Here is a 19570-nt window from a genome sequence, read left to right as displayed (position 1 = left end):
AGGTCTTTCAAAGCTTAGATGCTTTTTTCAGTCCAGTATGCGACCGTTTTGAAAGGAATGTTCCCTTTCAGTCGATTCACTCGGTACAACACATAAGTATGGGATATCACGCCCTCGCGTGTCCTGGCTGAAGAAACCTTTATTCACGCCTTTACGGCAGATGACGTGTGATGACACGCGCAAGGCCCCGCCCGCACATATAGCCGCTGCCATCACCGTCATCCCTCAGTTCTTACGCTCTTCACCTCGCTGAGAACACCTCTGCTGAGTTGGGCTAGCTAGCTACTGCTAGTTAGCTCCGTTGTCTGCCAACTTGAACCTAGCTTAACTGCCCCTGTTGGTGTTAGCCTCCACCGCCCAGCTGGTGCGTAGGCTGCCCGCGGAGCGCTATTTTCAAGTTTTTCTTGTGCAGCGTTTCGCTTTGCGTTTTGGGAATGGACTCCAAACCGAAGCGAGCAAAGCAGAAATCTTCTGTTCGCCCCTGTCCTCAGGGATGTGGTTTCTCTTTGCACGACAGCGACCAGCACGATGCCTGCCCTGTCTGCCTGGGGATCGTCCACGCTAGGAGAGCGTTGACGGAGCCCGAAGCTTGTGCGTTTTGTCGCCAGCTCCGACGCTCGACCCTGGAAAGACGGGTGACGTTTGTGGAAAGAGTGCTGGGACGCTCGGCTGTCGCACGGCATGACCCTCTTCTTTCCGAGTCTGGAGCCCCGGCTTCGTCCGAGTCCGAAGACGAAAATTTTCAGGTCGATGTCCCCGCGATTAGCTGGGCTGACCACATGGAATACGTTGACGGGTTAGCCGATGACGGACCGGAACCATGCAGGAGCGCTGACGGGCTTCAGCCTGGGTTGAAGCCCGCCGGCGCTCCCCAGGAAGACGATGACGTGCTGGACATCGGCCTGGACATCCATGGTTTGTCGGAGGATGAGCAGGAGAGCTCATTGTCGACCCAATATGCCGCCGCTGCTGCGCCGGTCGGCCACGATGACACTTCTCTTTTCTCCCTGTTTCGCCGTGCCGCTGAGAAGCTGCAGGTGGACTGGCCCTCTCCTCCACCAGCTCGGAAGCCGTCGCGGTTTGCGGGTTTTTTCCTTCCACCGGAGCCCGCAACGGCCAAAAACTGCCTCCCCATGTTCCCAGACTTTCTCTGCGAGCTAACAGCGTCATGGGACAAACCTCTGTCTACCCGCGTCACTGTGCCCGGCTATGGACAGTACATGGAATTGGACGGCGCCGAGGGAGCTGGTTTAGCTAACCCACCCCCTATGGAGCCGTCTCTGGCTGCTTATCTGGCCCCGTCCCATAACCATGGTGTCGGTGGCCCCGCATCTCTGCCGTCCAAGCACTGCAGATTCTCGGCCTCGCAGCTGGAGAAGATTTATCGGGCTCAGGCCGGCACCGCTCGAGCCATGAGCTCCGTCACCATGCTCCAGACGTACCAAGCAATGTGCCTGGCGGAGCTTGGATCGCTGGTTCCGGAGGACAGCCCGCTGTCACCTCTTCTTAACGAGGTTAGAGTCACCACGGATTACATCCTCCGTGCGTCTCGCTGTGCAGCGCTCTCCCTGGGCAGAGGGATGGCTTCGACAGTGGTGGCGCAGAGGCACCTGTGGCTGACCCTCTCCGACGTCCCTGATAGAGACAGAGCTGTGTATCTGGACGCACCAGTGTCTGCGGCTGGGTTATTCGGCCCGAGCTCCACGCCAGTCGGCCTGGGGCAAAGGCCCTCCCCCGGGCCCCCGACGGGACCCGACGCCCAGGAGGAAGAAGCCTCAGCCCTCCTAGCTGTGATTGCGAGTGGGGAAGGGATCCGGCAGCAGGGAGACGCTGCCCTTACCCCTCTGTTGCCGCACAAGAGGTGCCGCTTAAGTTCTGTTCAGGTTGTCAGCCCCAGAAGGCGCTGCACTTCCCTATCGCGGTCTCCCAAGCACATAACCTCTGCACACGGTTCAGATGTGTTGAATGTTCAAGCGACCACATCGAGTGTTCCCGCTGTTTTTCATTGTTATGCCCCGGAAAAGGTGCACCCGACAAGATGTATAAATGTACATGTTCCCATGTTGGAATCAATAAAGAGTGTTGTTTACTCTCAAACAATCTCAAATGCTCAACCTGCAGGCGAAATGAGCCAGGTCAGGCAGGGGATGCAGTCCCCTGCAGACACACTGGGGGGCGACGGCGCCCCGCCGTCAGTGCTGCAGGCCAGCCGGCTGGCTGCTCACTTCCCTCAGTGGCGCGCTTGCGCCCCCTCTCCGTGGGTGCTGCAAACCGTTGCCATGGGTTACCGGTTGCAGTTCCGGGTCAAGCCGCCTCGTTTCCAAAGAGTCGTGAACACGATTGTCAACCCCGAGGCAGCCTTGGTACTCAGAGAGGAAATACAGGCGCTATTACAGAAGAGAGCAATACGGGTGGTCCCCGCTTCGGAGACGGACAAAGGTTGGTACAGCCGTTATTTTGTCATTCCGAAGAAAGGGGGAGGGCTTCGTCCCATCCTCGACCTGCGAGTCTTGAACACGTACCTGCGAACGTACAGGTTCAAGATGCTAACACTCAGACAGCTCCTGAGTGCAGTCGGCCCGGGAGATTGGTTTGCGACAATCGATCTAACAGATGCTTATTTTCATGTCGCTATACACCCGAAACACAGGCAGTTTCTGAGGTTTGCATTCGAGGGCGTAGCCTACGAATACCTAGTGCTGCCGTTCGGGCTGTCGCTCGCTCCCCGCACCTTTACGAAATGTGCCGAGGCAGCGCTAGCGCCCCTCAGGAAGAGGGGCATCCGCATCTTGGCCTACCTGGACGACTGGGCTCTCGTGGCTTGCTCCAGAGAACAGGCGGAGACGCAGCTGTCGCGGGTTCTGTCACACATTCAGACACTGGGGTTCTCTGTGAACTTTCAGAAGAGCTCGCTAATCCCAGGTCAACAGATCGCTTTTCTCGGTCTGGAAATATGCTCTCTTTCCAGCCGCGCACGGTTGTCAGAGCACAGAGTGGCCGCGTTTCATCGCTGCCTCGCTCAATTTCAGCTGGGACGCAGACTGCGTTTCCAGACGATATTGCGCTTGTTGGGCATGATGGCATCTATGATCGCCGTAGTGCCGCTTGGGCTGTTGAAAATGAGAGCGTTTCAACGCTGGACTCTCTCTCACCGTTTGTGTGCTTCGCGTCACCTCCGGAGGAGGCTGCCGGTAACTGCGTCTTGCATGCTAGCTCTCCTTCCTTGGAGGGAGCCCGGGCTACTGCACCAGGGCTCTCGGATTGGGAGGGTGTTGTTTCGCAAGGTGGTGTCCACAGATGCTTCCCTAAGTGGGTGGGGAGCGCTGTGCGAGGGCGCGTCAGTGAGAGGGATCTGGTCCGCGGCTCAGCGCCAGCTGCACATCAACCACTTAGAGCTGTTAGCAGTGTTCTTAGCTCTAAAGCGTTTCCGTCCAGTCCTGCAGGGCCAGCATGTCTTAGTCAGGACGGACAATTCAACAGTGGTGTCTTATATAAACAGGCAGGGAGGAACACGCTCTCTTCCCCTGTTGCAGCTGTCTCGCTCTCTGCTGTTATGGTGCAGTGTTCATTTTCTGACTCTAAGAGCCACCCATGTCCCGGGCCACCTGAACCTGGGGCCGGACCTTCTCTCCAGGGTGAGAGAATGGAGGTTACACCCTTCAATAGTGGCTCAGATTTGGGATCTATTTGGCGAGGCGCAAATAGATCTTTTTGCTTCCAGGGTGAATGCTCACTGCCCCCTGTACTTCTCCATAATCGACCACGATGCACCCTTGGGCTTGGACGCGCTAGCGCACCAATGGCCAGACGTGCTCCTGTATGCATTTCCCCCAGTGGAAATGATATCTCCAATTCTGGAGAGGGTGCGTCGGCATTCCCTCTCTCTGATCCTGGTGGCCCCTTGGTGGCCCGCGAAGTCGTGGTATGCAGAAATAATCAGCCTGCTTGCAGCAAGTCCTTGGCAGCTTCCTCTCCGCAGGGATCTCCTCTCTCAGGCGGGGGGGGAAGTGTTTCATCCGCGCCCGGATCTGTGGCACCTTCATGCTTACCTGCTGAGAGGTTAAACTTGGTTGCTAAGGGTCTGCCACCTAGTGTGGTAGCGACGATTCAGAGCGCCAGGGCCTCGTCTACTAGAGGCTTGTACGCTTACAAATGGCGAGCCTTCGAGCGATGGTGCCAGGACCGCCACACTCTCCCATTTCAGTGCTCTATTGTGGATGTTTTGACATTCCTGCAGGAGCTGTTGGATAAAGGCCTTTCGTTTTCGACGATCAAGGTTTATTTAGCGGCTATATCTGCTTGTCATATCGGTTTTGACGGGGTGACACCAGGTGCGCATCCCCTCGCCGGGCGTTTTCTGAAAGGGGTTCGCCGGCTGAGGCCCGTGCTTAAGTCCAGTGTCCCTGCTTGGGACTTGTCTTTGGTGCTGGAGGCCCTTTGTGGCCCTCCGTTTGAACCCGTTGAGTCGGTGGATATGAAACTTCTTTCGTATAAGACCGCATTACTTCTCGCTTTGGCCTCGGCGAAGCGAGTGGGGGACCTTCATGCGCTGTCTGTGCATCCTGCCTGCACACAGTTTTCTCCTGATGGCCGCAAGGTCGTATTGCGTCCGAATGCCGCCTATCTTCCCAAGGTCATGCCTGCATCTTATAGTTCACTGGAGTTTGAGTTGCTGAGCTTTTGCTCCCCTCCTTTTGGATCTGAGGAGCAGAGGAGGGTGCATTCTCTTTGTCCGGTGCGTGCGCTACGCACCTGCATTGAGCGCACTCGGGATGTGCGTTTGTGTGACCAGTTGTTTGTCTGCTTCGCTAATCCGAATAGAGGTAGAGCTCTGTCCAGACAGAGGCTGTCCCACTGGATTGTAGAAGCTATCTCGCTGGCATACAGCACCGGAGGTTTTGCGTTGCCCCACGGGGTGGGGGCTCATTCCACCAGGGGGATGGCGACCTCATGGGCTCTTTTTAGAGGGGTGCCTGTGGCTGATATTTGTGCAGCGGCTAATTGGGCGTCGCCGCACACTTTTGTGCGGTTTTATCGGTTGGACGTTACAGCCCCTTCGGTGGCTCATGCTGTCCTTTCTGCTGGGTCTACCACTCACTAAGGATGTGGTGGTCCCGTTCCGGTTCGGTGGCTGCTCTGCGGGGCGTGTATATAGGTCCCATACTTATGTGTTGTACCGAGTGAATCGACTGAAAGGGAACGATTAGTTATGTCTATAACTTCTGTTCCCTGAAGGAGAGGAACGAGGTACAACACAGGGTGGCCCCACTGAGCAGTTGGCTCGGTGAAGAGCGGCTATCGAACTGAGGGATGACGGTGATGGCAGCGGCTATATGTGCGGGCGGGGCCTTGCGCGTGTCATCACACGTCATCTGCCGTAAAGGCGTGAATAAAGGTTTCTTCAGCCAGGACACGCGAGGGCGTGATATCCCATACTTATGTGTTGTACCTCGTTCCTCTCCTTCAGGGAACAGAAGTTATAGACATAACTAATCGTTTTGGGGGGTGGGGGCTTTTCCTTGCTGTATTAAGCCACTTAACACTCACTTGTGAATCATTCACATATGAAGTGTCTACACAGACAACTTAGCAGAGAACCAACTGAAAATTTTATCTTTAGGCACTTTGTTTATAGCAGCAGGTGACAAAAATACAGTTTGTTCCCATTTCTTGTGTTGAATTTAAGGAAAATGCCATCAATAACATAGTTACACAAGAATAAAAAAAAGAGCTATTAGCACAAAGAGCTATTAGCTGCAAATGTGTTGCATCTCAGAAGGGTGTGCAGTGTGTCCATAAAAGATTGATAAGTGTTGGACAAAAACAAGAAGTGGCAAACTTAAAAATGTATCTACAAGAGATGAACAGTATTTGAAAGACCTGACACAGAACCTGAGAGATGCCTCATCTTTACTATGAATCCAAATTTGACATTTTTGGTTCAACTTGTCATCAGAATGAATGGAGGAGGTTAGGAAAGAGGTTCAATAGTGAGGCCATCAGAGTCTGATCTACCATGTATTTCCATCGGGAAAGTATCTGATTGGCAACAGCTTCATTTGCACTGTCAGTGCAGTAAAAGCATACCTGAATAGAAAACACACTATGGAGCACTTTCAGCCATGGATTGGCCTCCCCAGAGCCTGGACCTCAACATCACTGAAGCAGTTTGAGATCACCTTGTCAGAGAAAGGTACAAAAGGCAGCCAACATCCAAAGAAGAGCCTTAAGTTTCTTTCAAGATGCCTGGAGAACTATACCAGGAGAAATTGCAAGAAAGCTTGCATTAAGGTTCAGGCTATGTTAAAGAGTAAAGGTGGTCATACCAAATATTGACTTTAGGTTGTTCAAGCTTATACAAACTCTGTTTCTGCCTTATACGCTGCATTTTTGTACATGTTTAAACATGTAAAAGATTGAGCCCATTTTCCTAGCAAGAAATTAGAGACAGCTCAGGACTTTTTCACAGTGCTGTAGATTACTATGAATTTCTCCTTTTATTTTTTGGTCACATTTGCAGATTTTACTCTTTGTCATTGTTCACGTGAGGATACTCTTGATTGATTTTTCCTCACAGGAGAATCTGTGATCCAGGACTAACTTCTTTTGAACCGGAGGCCCTTGGAAACTTGGTCGAGGGAATGGACTTTCACAAGTTCTACTTTGAGAATCGTAAGTTACTTTAGTGGATTTTTCCTTCAGTTCTTGAGCCCTTTGAATCCACAGGGGCAATATAGTTGGCATTTGCTAACAAGAGTTTAGCCTACAGTGATATGTTCATTTACTAAAGTTTTCATTTAATGGTCAAATGTAACCAAACATGTTGGATCTCTCTACCCTCTAATTTAAGACTGCAATAAATTTTTAAAGTTGTAGAATCTGCAAGCTTTGCTTCCTCTTTTTCTCTTTTCTTTTAATTTAATAACAACATTTGTCCAATTTACAATCTAAAATCTAGCAGATCATCAGTGTTTTGAAGTGGTGAATCCAATGAATTAAAGAAAATATTAAATTAATAAAAATATATGGAATAAATGCAGCTGGGACATTAAAGCCATAAACACTACAATGTGTCAATTCTACCTTTACAAATTAAGTTAATGCATTTTGCATTTTTCCATCATAGTTCTGAGTAAAAACAGCAAACCGGTGCACACCACCATCCTCAACCCCCACGTCCATCTGATCGGCGAGGATGCCGCCTGCATCGCCTACATTCGTCTGACGCAGTACATAGACGGTCAGGGACGGCCGCGTTCCTGCCAGTCTGAGGAGACTCGTGTGTGGCATCGCCGTGACGCCAAATGGCTCAATGTGCACTTCCACTGCTCAGGGGCGCCAGCGGCACCCCTGCAGTGAACTGAGAACTCAGGCCCAGGTAAGGTGATGCCACCACCTCAATACGACAGCCTGAAAGGTGCAATAACAGTTCAATGCCGCATAAAAGCATTAATGTGGACTGCAAAATGTCTTCGCACAGGTTATTGGGTTCTTTAATGATTTTTGGTGTGCAGCATCAATCTAAATTGCAGTTTTTAATACTTAGAGCACTGAAATCTTTTTGTCCATCTCCCATCTACATTATCAAACACTTTAGCATTCAACTTTAATTCAAACTACTTTATTTCTGTCACTAGGCAACTTCTACAACTGATACTCCATTATTTTGGTTTTTGTGTATAAAATTTCAACAGCATCGGCTAAAGCTAGATCACCTAAAACTCTAGTGGCACATTAGAGAAGCAGGCCTGTGCAACAGTTTAATGATATCCATCAGAGTTTAAAGGTACTCATTGTAATCAGAGATATTAAGAGTTGTTGAGTAAACTCAGTGTTATTAGGCAAAGAGCTGAGTCGCATACAATATGAAGCATGTTGTCCATCAATATAATAATAATAATGATAATACTTTATTGATCCCTGTGGGGAAATTCCTCTCTGCATTTAACCCATTCACTCAGTGAAGCAGTGGGCAGCCAGTGTACCTTGCTCGGGGGTACCTCAGGGTAGCCAGTCAGTGGATTGGAAGCCGACCACTCTACCCACTGAGTTATCCCTGTAATATGTATAAGTAAAAGAAGAGTGATATTCCTTTTACTGTATTTAGACAATAGTGAAAACAAGTCAGTTTAATAGAAAAATTAAGGGGCTTTTTACAGGGATGCCCTGTGTTCCCCACTGCATTCAGTCCACCAGCTGTGGAAACTGAGAAGAATCCATAACACAGTAAAATATTCTTAGTGTATTTATGTGGCGCTTTTCAAGATAACTATCACAGAAAATAGCTAAAAACAAAGACAAGGAGATAGAAAATATAGTTTAAAAAGATTAGTTTTTAATCTGCTTTTTAAAAGAGTCCACAGATCTCAGGCTCAGTGGGAAAGCATAAGCTCTGTGTCCTTTAGTTCTCATCCTCAACCCCGAGACAACTTACTCACTAACCGCAGTGCTCTCCTTTTTCCAGCTTTGCCTGAAGTCTAAAGCTATTGGGAGCATTTATTCTCCGTGGTCGGAGCGGTGTCTGGATCCTGCCCAGGAAGAGGCTGCTTGGAAAACACCAATGTGGGAAACATACCTTACAATTTAAAAAGAAAAAGAAAAAAAAGCCACAAACCAAAAAACAATAAAAATTAAAAGAAAAAAAAAAAAAAAAAAAAAAGCATATCTTAAAAGCTCGACTGAATGACCGACCACACCGACCAACACCAATCCAGTCCAACCCTAGCTAGATGATGTTGGGGCCCAGCTGATGTCAGCCCCTTTTTGCAGATGGTGCATGCTTCTGGTGGCAACACAGGGGTGATGCTGTCCCGATCCTTTTCTCCCATGGCCTTCATTTCCCCACTCTTTGTTCGTCTGCCACGTGGAAAAGTATTAACATGTTCAAAATTATGTATAACAAATGAAAAATAAGTACACTTCGCACAGAGACCGGGGCAGCGAGGACGTCTGGGGAAAAAGTGATTTCTGTTCAGAGCGTCTGTTTGAATCCAGTCGTTTTAGAGTTGTAAGGTATTTGTGGGTGGGGTTTATGGGAACGGGAGCAACTAATATTAGAATTTAACACCAGATTTAAGCGTCAGATTTGAGTATCTGCACACGATGTTTTAAGGGGGTTCAGGTGTTACTGAAGGGACCTTTATTTTTGTCTTTTTGTAATATGTATTCTGAAAAACGTTTTATCTCCTGAATGAGGGATACTGTTTTAAAGTATTTTGTGTTGGAAAAAATAATCATTTTTAATCAAGAGGGTTTTTATTTAACAGAATTGTGTATAAATGGATATTTATATAGGACAAAAGGGGGTGGAGGGAGGCATGATTTACTTCTGAGGTGTAGGTAGGGGAGCTGAAGATGAGTGTGATGGTGTTTTCGGCTTTTTTTTTTTCTCGTTTTATTTGGTCCCGTGTTGTAAATACAAACATATTCACATGCAACATGCATACACACACACAGTCCCTGTGCTCCAGCCTTTGAGGTGGAGCCTCTCCTGAGCTTTAGACACGGCATCCAGGCCAGCTCATCCTGAAGTTGCAGAAGGCCTCCACCTGTCTGCCCTGCACTGTGTGCATTGGAACACTAGGCAGCGCCATTGGTCAAAGTCTAAAGCTCCTCACGTCTCTAAACTACCTGGTCTGAAAGCATGGATGCTCTCAATCTAACTCTTTAGTTTCGTTTTGTTTGTGTCTGTGTGTATGTGTGTATTTGATGTGAAGCATGATTTATCTTAACTCTCTGATGGCCTGTACTGTTTTTGCACAGACACTTAAGACTCGATGCTGTTGTGGTCGCTCTTCTGAGGGAGTGAACCTTTCTGCAACTTCAGGTTATGCTTGCCAAAATCCTTCCCTCTCACCCTACCTCTGCCACTCTACTTTCATCATTCCTTCCCTTTTACAATCTCCACATTTGTCGTGACCTTCGCTAACCAGTTCGTACTACCATCTTAGTAGCACCACGACGTGTGATGATGATGATGTCACCCTTATGCCTGTCTCTTGTTCTGATTGTGTTCTTGAAATAATTTGTATATTGTCAGTCTTGGCTTGCTGTACTTCTGTGTGAAGTCCTGGCATTATTTAAAAAAAAAAAAAAAAAAAGCATGTTTAAAAAGGAATGCAGCCGAGGGAATGGACAGGAGGAAATTTTAAAAAAGGCACGATGGGAAGAGGGCTACACTGGCTAGAGGGCTCTGGGACCGTCGCTGATCAACTGCAGTCAGTGAATTTGGCCCCGTTTAGTTTTGTTTTTTTTGTCAGATTCTGTTGTAAATGTTGTAGCTGTTAGTGTTTTGATCTAATCTTTGATATTTTCCATTTGTTTTATGCAGAGGTTAAAAATATTAAGGGTTTGAATTGAATGGAGATTCATCCCCTCACACACAGATCACTGAAATGTTGGGATAAAGATTTCTTCTTGTTAAATATTTTTGGAATTCACATCATGAAAGCACATGAGATCAAAGATTCTGCCTTTTAGGAGGACAAAAAAAAACCATATCTGTGTTTCAGTGGTTAAACTTTGCAGCACTGTGTCGTAGAAACTTTGTGAGTGTGTGACTTTGTACCAGTGGAGGGGTGAGGCTTGCTATCTGTCCTGTCCCGTGCGGCGCCGCTTAATAGTAACTCATGCACCACCCGTCCTGTTGCTGGTGGTCACCTAAGAGCAGAAACCACATCGAAGCTTCGGACCATCGCATATCTGTGCGCTAACACGGTAAACAGACTGTAGAAAAAAGAAAAAGTAAATACATTTAAATCATATGTGAGCCCCAGCCTACTGTATCAAGCGCCTGTGCTGTGGACATATCTGACATGCCATGAAAACTGTGTCTCCTCCCACTTTTTGCACCACAATGAAGCGTTGTAAAACCAGTACTGAAACTGTGATGTTTTGTATGGTTCAGTAGTTCCATTTGTGCTCAGTTGTTTGTTGATGAGATGCTTTTCTTTCATTGTGTGTGTCTGTGTGTGTGCGCGTGTATGTATGTGTGTGCACTCGTTTCCACGCTTATGAGAATGTTTAAATGGAATGGGGAAAATACAGTTAGGCTTTAACGACTATCTTAGAAGGAGGAGAATTTATCAGAGTTTGCCAGAGTATTTGGACAGTTGACATCAAGCTTTTTTTTTGGTCAATTATGACAAAACCAAACTAGACTCAAATATTTTGATATGCTGTAGCCGAGAAAGCTCAGGCAAAACCAAAAATATTAAAGGCTGAATTCCTTTAAGTTTTGACTATTTTAGGGCCCTTGCACTCACCTCTGGTCTGCTTTTGTTAGGCTGCAAGTGAGCCATCATTGATGTTAATATGTGAGCTGCACAGGCTTAACAAATAAGTTTTCAGTTAAACGTTAACAGTGATTCGTCAACGTTTGTGACCTTACAGTGAGTCTGCTCACGACTTTAGTCACACAGGTGGTGTGCAGATCCATCTGTATCCTGTTGCAAGTCCATATTTTTTTTTATTCTTGGACTTTTACTGACTTTATTATTCAACTTAAAACAATTCTGTCCTGTCCCCCTCCTTTAACCTCCTAGGACCTGGCGTCCACATATGTGGACAACACATTTTGGGTTATTTAGACTAAAATACTCAATTTTGCTCTACAAGGGCCTGATATCCACTTATGAGGACATACTGCTACTGTTCTATCAAAATTGCTCTTTTCTTAAAAACAAAAATAAGGTTAAAAAAAAATAAAAATCTGGTAATTCTTTGTTTTTACATTCATCGGGCCCCAATATGCCCAAATATCAAAGAGAAATTAAAAATGCATGTCGTGGAAGAGTTCGGGTCTTAGGGGGTAGCTTTTTTTCCTGATTGGCTGCCCCTCACAAACAGAAGGTTTGAACAGGAAATGGCTAGAGCTTCTATGCTCATAAAATATTAACTTACATGAACCAGAGCTAAGAGCATGAGATTTTGGGTTGTGCATATGCTTACCTGGTTACTTTGAATTGGGTGTGTTTAGTAAAAAATATTATGGAAAAAATATACACTTTAAATTTCATCTCCACTTTCTTTGCTCATAATTAACCTTAAAAATTAGATATTTCTCATGTTTTGCTTAATTGCAGATGGCAACAACAAGCCAAGACAGGGACTGCTAGTAGCAAGTTACGATGGATCTAAACAGTGCGTAAGATGATTTTAGAAATATCCACTTTCACAAAGCAACTTTAACATGGTCCAAATTTTATAATTAATGCAGTTTCAAAGAATCTTTTTCTCGACGTTAAGTATAAACTTACCTGTGAGTCGTTCAATTTTTGAACCCTTACCTAGAATATTAAAGACCAGAAGATCTAGTTTTGGTTTCTCAGTTTTCCAGTTTCTGTCACACCACATATAATCCGTATTTCTCCTTGGCTGATGTCAGCTGTTGGATAAATCAGCTGTTTGATCACTTTAGGGCACAGATTAACTTTGGAAAAAAGCACCAAATGCATATAAGAGAATAATGATTCCCTATACTTTAAGTAGCTTTCCTGCATTTGAATTCTTTCAAAAGTCCTATTGTGTTCAGCAGTCAGGTTCTCCAAATACTTTGGCAAATGTGTGAAATGTGTTAAGAGTGTACCCGAGTGAACCGAGGAGCTGAAAAGATTTGTGAAAGGCTTAAAACAGATGTTTAAAGAGGATAATTTAAAAACCACAATCTTTAACAGCAACACTATATATGCAGTTTTACAAATGAAAGAAATATGCATGTCTACTTTCTGGTAATTTTTCACTGTTTACTTGATAAAGAAATGGAAACCTATGTTATTTGCATCCTCAAGGTTATGAAAAGGCTGAGATGTTAAAATCAAGTGATGTTAAATCGCTTTAAAATGCTTAAAAGATTAGCAAAAGCCTTAGCTTTTATGTGCCCCTTGAAAGTGAATTTATTGCATTGTAACCTTACAATAAAAAAAAAAAAAAAAAAAAAGGGGAAACATGTCAGTTTCAATTGGATGCTGGATTTTTGCATGACCATACAGTTAATAAACATACATTAAAAAAGTGTGTTTTTTTTTTTATTCAAAGCTTTACTGTTAATGTAAAAACATTTTGCAATATAAACAATGTTAATATATAACTGGAGAAAACTGTGCCTGCAATGAGATTAATAGCAAGTTACTTACATTGGTTAAAATGTGTTCATTACCCAACCCACTCTAAGGTCTATTGGTAGTTAAAGGTAACATGAAATTACAGAATATATTGGTTCATCCATTTCTGTACCATCCATCCCTTTATTCAGCCTACATCGCCTCCCATGTGCCTATTAGGGAACAAAGTCCAGTCTTCATGCATATTTTAAAGTTAAATGGGCCCTGGGAGACAAACACAATGTTCTATTTTCAGAGAAAATTAGAGGCTTTTTTTAAATGATCAGTATAAGTAAGAAGGGATCATTTGCAAGCACGCTGCAGAACATTTTAACTACTGCTTGCAGCAGAAAATACGCAACTTGCCTTTAAGAACCATACCTCTGACTCCTGGTCATCCTTCTCCCATCAGTGAGCCTGGATGAGGTTCGATTCCATCACTGACTTGATGGTTTGAAGTTGGCTGCATGTGAAGACGTTAATATCTCTCCTCTATACAAAGGCAGCCCTTCCTTTCTCGTCATTTTATCCATTAATGGATATTTTATAACAAAGTCTGTTACATAATTATTCCCTTCATGCCTACATCATGATGGTAAAATTTATTGCAGCACTTCAGTACTAGACTGCATTAACTTTTAACTATGCGTATCTACTAAAGTTACAAATTAACGTTACACTACACCAGCTATTGCACTGGCTATTTTATACATATTTGGGGTATTTAAATCTGACTGTGTAAAGTTACTCACACACCAATTCTGCTTAAATGTAATAACTCAGAAATCAAAAGTAATTCAGCAGTAAGATAAACAACCAAGTACTGCAAGAACTACATTTGAGTTGCTGTGTTTCACCTTTGAAAAAGGAAAGGACCACAAACAGTAGCTCAAATAGAACTCCAACACGATTCACACTGCAGCGCTGTTGTATTAGACTACACTCTCATAACAGAGTACCCCGACTATATATACACATGCACACACAAACCAAGAGCGCACACAGGTAGTCTTGATGAATTTTAATTACATCAAATGAATTCATGTAAAAGTGGAAAAGGAGGAAAACACTGGGTCTCATCACTGCCAACATGTTCAACACAACAGAAGTCTGCACATGCTCCGTTTGCACTGGGCAGGTCGCAGGTCACCTATACTTCAGACAGATTTATTAAACGCTTCCTTACGGAGTGTCTTTTTAGAATGTAAAGACTGTGCTTTTACAGTTATTCTCTGGATTAGAGCAGCAATGGAAGTGATAAATGAGATGCTTCAGTGCCATTTGGTGAAATGAAAATGAAGGGTGAAGATGAACTACATGTAGGGTTTTTCTCAGGGTGTGTCTCTGCCTTATAGGTGACCTGAAACACTCCCATGATAAGTCTCTACTTCTCTCTCACACTACCTTCACTCAATCAAGCTGTCATGGCTTCCTGTCCGAGTCCATTTGGCATCCTGGCATGTTTCCATTGAACACTGTTCTCTTTGATTGGATAAAGGAAGCGGGATGATTGACTGATTGCTCCATGCAGATTGTGATTCTTCGGACATGCTTCATGTTGTCTTTGTTTGTGCGTTCTGCCCAGTTACAAAATGTTTTATGACCATGGCACTGGGCAGAAGAAGGTCTGTCTCACTGGTTCAAGGTTGCCCTGTTGGCTGTTGTGTGAACACTGGCACTTTAATTTTAGTCCACAGACACTAGTGCATGTCTAACTGTCCGTCACACTGAAGGACACGTGGCAGTGCAATCTGCCATTGGAGTCTTAGTGGAAAGAAAACAAATAAAAACTGTCACTGTAACATTTTCTAATAATTTTAAGTTGTTTCCTTGATTCAAGGAAGAAAGAAGAAAACAGAGAAGGAAGCCACTTTTCTCTACTGAAGTGTCCTGGGTTAAAAAAAAAAGGGGGGGGGGGGGGGGTGAGACAGGCTTTTACAATCTTTTCTCACTGTAGACGGTCTCAGCAGATTCACCCTACTAGGCTTCAGACACACAGCTCCAAGGCCACCTTTCTCTGAGTCCCAAGCAAGCAAAGAGGAGTAGAGAGAATAGGAAAAGAAAGATGACAAGAAAGTTGAGAAAAATAAAAGAAGGAAAGGAGATGGAAAACAGACAAAGGAGAAAGTTAGAGATCAGAAGCTGTACCAGCAAAGACAGAGACGTGACAAGGGAACACAGAAGGACGCCTGGATCTACATGCAAGAGGGAAGGATTTGAGCGCTACACCAAAGCCATGCAGCAACAATAAGCAGCCTGCAAACACCGACTTCTTCACTCAGCAGTCGCCAATAGCATGAGATGCTTTATGAAGGAGTGGGAAACGGTGAGCTGCTGGAGCCGAATGGCTCGTCTTGTCGAGGGATTTGAGATCCAAGGGGGGGGGGAAGCAGCATACACTGAGAGCTACACGGTAAAATGGCCCATATGCCATGCAGACGGGTCTCATCAGGCTCCTTGAACAGGCGTTTGGCACCACAGTGACAGTGAGGGGATGGACAGGACAGTGAGGGAGAAGGGTAACAGCTTAGAGAAGCAGGGGAAAGCAAGCGCACAGCAGGATGGACGACATCTGTTACACCATGTTTTAGGTTCCCATGGAGACAAGACTGACCCCACCCTCCCCACCCCCCTCCCCCTTTTCCTCCCGCTCGCTCACTCACCACGCGCTCACAGCATGGTAGCAGACAGACGAGGGTGGGGGGGACAGGGTTTAGCAGCTTTGCTGCGGCTCCCCGCTCCTGCTTTTAGACTTTCTGCCCTCCACATCTGTAGGACAAAGGCAACGCTTATGTTACATCTGCAGAGTGATGACAGACCATTTTCATTTACTTCATACCTGCGGATACTTTGAATCAAGATAAATACAATATAGCAACTTCAAAACAGCAACTAAAGAGTACAAAAGCAGAAATAAATAAGGACGTAGATACAGGCAGTTCAACTAGTATTGGCACAACATGTAGTGCTCGTCTTTGATTATAACTTAATGATAGCAGTCTATACAAGATAGGTCAGTCTCAAATATCACCTCAAGTTATCCAACTTGTGGTGTGTCAGGAGAAAATACCAAAAGGAATGATGTTCGCTTCATTCACAAAACAACCTCAAATGAATCAACTTACAGTATCAACTCCACCTTCTAAAAAAAATAATTAAAATACCCCCAAACAATCATAAACTGCGTGAAACCAAATCACTATTGCCATGCTGTATTCTGTGTCCTCTCCGTCAACTTTCACGTTTCAAACTAAAAATGCCGCCCTGATTGTTTTGGGAATGAAGCTTCATCATTTTGTCACCAGCCCAGGAGGTCAGCTTAGATCCACCAGATCATATTAATCCATTTGCAGAGGGGAGCAAACACTCCAGTGAACGTGTACACAGCAAAGAAAAACAGAAAAGATATCAAATGTAAAAAACAAACAGCACACACCATCATAAGAAACAAACTGATGAAAACCATTTTGATCACAGCAATCCAAATGAAAGTTTCAGGTCAAACAGACAAAACAAAGCCATGCAATTTAGGAGGTGAAAAGTGGGACTTGCCAAGAATCACCATAATAAACAGAAAATGCAAAGTGAACCTATTATCTGACTTTACTATGTAGAAATTGCCCCAGAATGCTTTGCTCATTATGCTCATTATAAAAAAAAAAAAAAAGCTTTTCCTGCTGTTTTTATGATTCCTGGTGTGACTTGAACCGACTTGCTCTGTGTGTTCTGGCCTCACATGAAAGCTTTAGATAATTCTCTATTTCTTCTCATTCCCAAGATAAAATGTATCACCTCACTGCAGCAGATAATAGTATAATGTTAGCCAGGTAAAACTTATCTGATGAGGTAAAAATAATGTGTGAAAGGGTATTGGACGGAAGAACAGTCAAAGTCCCGCATCATAGAAAAGAAAATGGGGGTTAAAAAAATATTAAAAATGAAAGTAAAGTCACCAATCAGCACCATAGCAAACAGGGAAAATGACCCACATACACCACACAGAGACAGACAGTACTCTGACAAATACATGCAGAGGAAATGGCTTTGCTCTTTATCCATCCTTTTGTTCCTCCCTCTTCAAGTCAAGTATTAAAATCAGCAAACCAGAAACCTCCCCGTCATTTAGATACAGCCGTACTCGTACCACAGAGACTCCCTCTCCTCTGGGCTCAGTGACTGATCCGGATTATTTACACAACTCTGATCAACACCCTCGCTGGATCTCACCTGGCCGTTTGATTGGCTGTGGGGGGTCTGGTTTTGGGTGCGAATGTGATGCGGCACAGGAGGAGGGTGGGTCTTATTTGTAACAGGAGGCCCGCTGATGTTGCTGACTAAGGTGGGGTTAAGAGAAAGGAAGGGGAGGTTTTTGTCTGCTGACTCACTAAAGATGGAGTCCATGAATACAGATTCTACAGTGAAGGAAGGGCCGAGGAAAGACTCAAGGGTGGAGAGGTCGGGGTCCTCCGAGCTATTGCAAGGTAAGCTGACTGACTTGGGCATGGGGGTGATGGTGGTGAGGGGTCCCTTAAGGTTGGTGCTGTTGGGGTGGTACTCACTGGGTGTGGGCTGCGAGCGTAGCCCAGCCCTGGTGGAAGCAGCAGCAGCAGGAGCGTCAACCGAAACGGGCTGCCGGTTGTCCTTGGACAGCAGGTCGTGGATGCTGGTACGCCGTGTGGTACCTTCAGCAGTGGAGATGACACTGCTGGCCCGGGGCAGGGTGGAGGAGGCTGAATCGAGCCGTTCGGAGACAGAGGTCGCTTTGCCCTGTGAAGACAGGCTGGCGCGGATTGGGGCGGAGCCTTTCACCCGTGTGCTCTCGGCCTTCCGCAGGGAAGGGCGTCCTGGTTGTCCGGAAGACCTCGGAGGCCGGTCAGCGCTGACTGCTGCTGCCTTCCCGCTGGACGAGCGCAGTATGCCCCGGCCCTTTGTGACAGTGCGTTCTTTCTGGCCGTGCTCAGAGGAGGTGGAGAGGCGAGGAGAGTCTACAGTGAGGTTCTCCTGACTGCCAGACTACAAAAGACAGCAAACAGCATTAAGGACAGAACAAATAACAATGGAAACAATTCACGTCCAACTCCAAACGTTATCTGAACTGACTAATAAAGAAGAACATGTTCGATTTTAGTCCACTTCATATGTAGGCTGTAATCCAATAAATCTAAGAACAGCACTTATAGCAGAATTTCAGGCCTCACCTCTGCAGGATCAATACCCTCATCCAGGAACTGCTGCAGGGAAAGCACCTCGTTCCCTGGGGATCCCGTCTTCCTGATCTGGGACTGGACCGCGCTGCCCGCGGCGGCGGATGGGTCAAGAGATCTGCGCAGCTGCAGGGGGCTCTGGTGGGAGGAGCGTGAGGAGGTGGGCTGCTGGACGGGGCTGCTGCCGCTGCTGGACCACACCTCCTGGTCCAGACTCAGGCTGAACTCGCCGCTGCTCTCGCTGTGAGGCCTGCTCAGACTGCCGTTCAATGTGCCTGCAGGACGAGGGGAGGCATGGATTACAAGATTTCTGATTGCATTAGTAGTGATCAGACTACCCCACACTTTCAGAACACACCATGCAATTTAAAAAGCATTATATTGAAAAAACAATCTCATAATTTAACTCAGATCTAATTTTATTACCATCATGACTTATTGCTTTCTACCCAATGAAGAAAAGAGAATGGCTTAAAGTTGAACCAAACCAACTTGATCACATTTTTGCGCGAGAAAAAAAAATTAATTTTTTGAGAAATGATGAGAGAAACGAGATGAAAGGGAGCAAAAGAAGAAGACAAGAGTAACAAGTGGATAGGAGCAGAGGAAGAGGAAAGGAGGAGCATACCTTTGCCCTCCAGAGGAGAAGTGAGGTGGGAGTTATTGTTACTATTACTACTGGTGGTCCTGTTGCTATGAAGACTGGAGGGTCTGGCGGCTGGGTAAGGGACGAGAGGTAAGACACATGCACACATACATTCACAGTTAGGATTTATATCTGTACACGCTTACATGTATCCACACCAACATGCACCAACGCGAGGAGTAACACGTATACGGACGCCAACACCCTGACAGAACGTCTCCTGCTGGGGGAGCAGATGGCACATGCCAGGCAGAGGGACAGGAAAGGTGGCTCAATGCCAGGCTGCAGCCCCAATATGTCCATTCAATAAACAAAGGAACTACTGACAGAGACGGCAGGGACACCCAAATATAAGGAACGATTTCCCACCAATAAAGGGGAAGTGACTGACGATACAAGTGTGAGTCTGTTAGTAATTAAAGAGGAAATGACAGGCCATGTTAGGAACTGAGAAGGAAGACAAAGAGTAAAAGGAAAGGTGTGAAGACAACATGAACTTGCTCTTTCCAGTGCTGACAGGGACAGCCCCAACTGAAAACCAGTGACCGTGAAATCATCTCAAACCGGTTTTCACGACATGCTTGACACCAAATTAGAATTTCAAATCAACCCCAATGTTA

The 19570-nt window shown here is 45.8% G+C and overlaps 2 protein-coding genes across 33 annotated transcripts in view; one reads left to right on the top strand and one right to left on the bottom strand.

The window, feature by feature from the left end:
* Positions 1 to 12937, top strand: part of camk2g2 (calcium/calmodulin-dependent protein kinase (CaM kinase) II gamma 2) — an 85392-nt gene extending 72455 nt beyond the window's left edge. For all 26 annotated transcript variants that reach the window (XM_082557080.1, XM_082557081.1, XM_082557085.1 and 23 more), the window contains 3 exons: positions 6578 to 6672; positions 7127 to 7378; positions 8465 to 12937. In XM_082557080.1, coding sequence (XP_082413206.1) covers positions 6578 to 6672; positions 7127 to 7359 — 328 coding nt within the window. In that variant the 3' untranslated portion in view covers positions 7360 to 7378; positions 8465 to 12937. The remainder of the gene's footprint in view (positions 1 to 6577; positions 6673 to 7126; positions 7379 to 8464) is intronic.
* A 1169-nt stretch (positions 12938 to 14106) lies between these two features.
* ccdc88ab (coiled-coil domain containing 88Ab) overlaps positions 14107 to 19570 on the bottom strand; it is a 63819-nt gene continuing 58355 nt past the window's right edge. For 4 of the 7 annotated variants that reach the window (XM_082557055.1, XM_082557058.1, XM_082557057.1 and 1 more), the window contains 3 exons: positions 18933 to 19022; positions 18299 to 18579; positions 16755 to 18113 (listed from right to left, as the gene is read on the bottom strand). In XM_082557055.1, the coding sequence (XP_082413181.1) occupies positions 17223 to 18113; positions 18299 to 18579; positions 18933 to 19022 (1262 nt within the window). In that variant the 3' untranslated portion in view covers positions 16755 to 17222. Of the gene's footprint in view, positions 15118 to 15763; positions 15870 to 16754; positions 18114 to 18298; positions 18580 to 18932; positions 19023 to 19570 lie in introns of those variants that run through there. The other 3 variants (XR_014280452.1, XR_014280453.1, XM_082557059.1) reach the window with 3 other exon arrangements.

Source organism: Aulonocara stuartgranti (assembly GCF_965226115.1).
Source record: "Aulonocara stuartgranti genome assembly, chromosome: 13".
Classification (NCBI taxonomy): domain Eukaryota; kingdom Metazoa; phylum Chordata; class Actinopteri; order Cichliformes; family Cichlidae; genus Aulonocara; species Aulonocara stuartgranti.
Note: the sequence above shows the minus strand (reverse complement) of the source record. Positions and strands in the feature narration are given on the sequence as shown.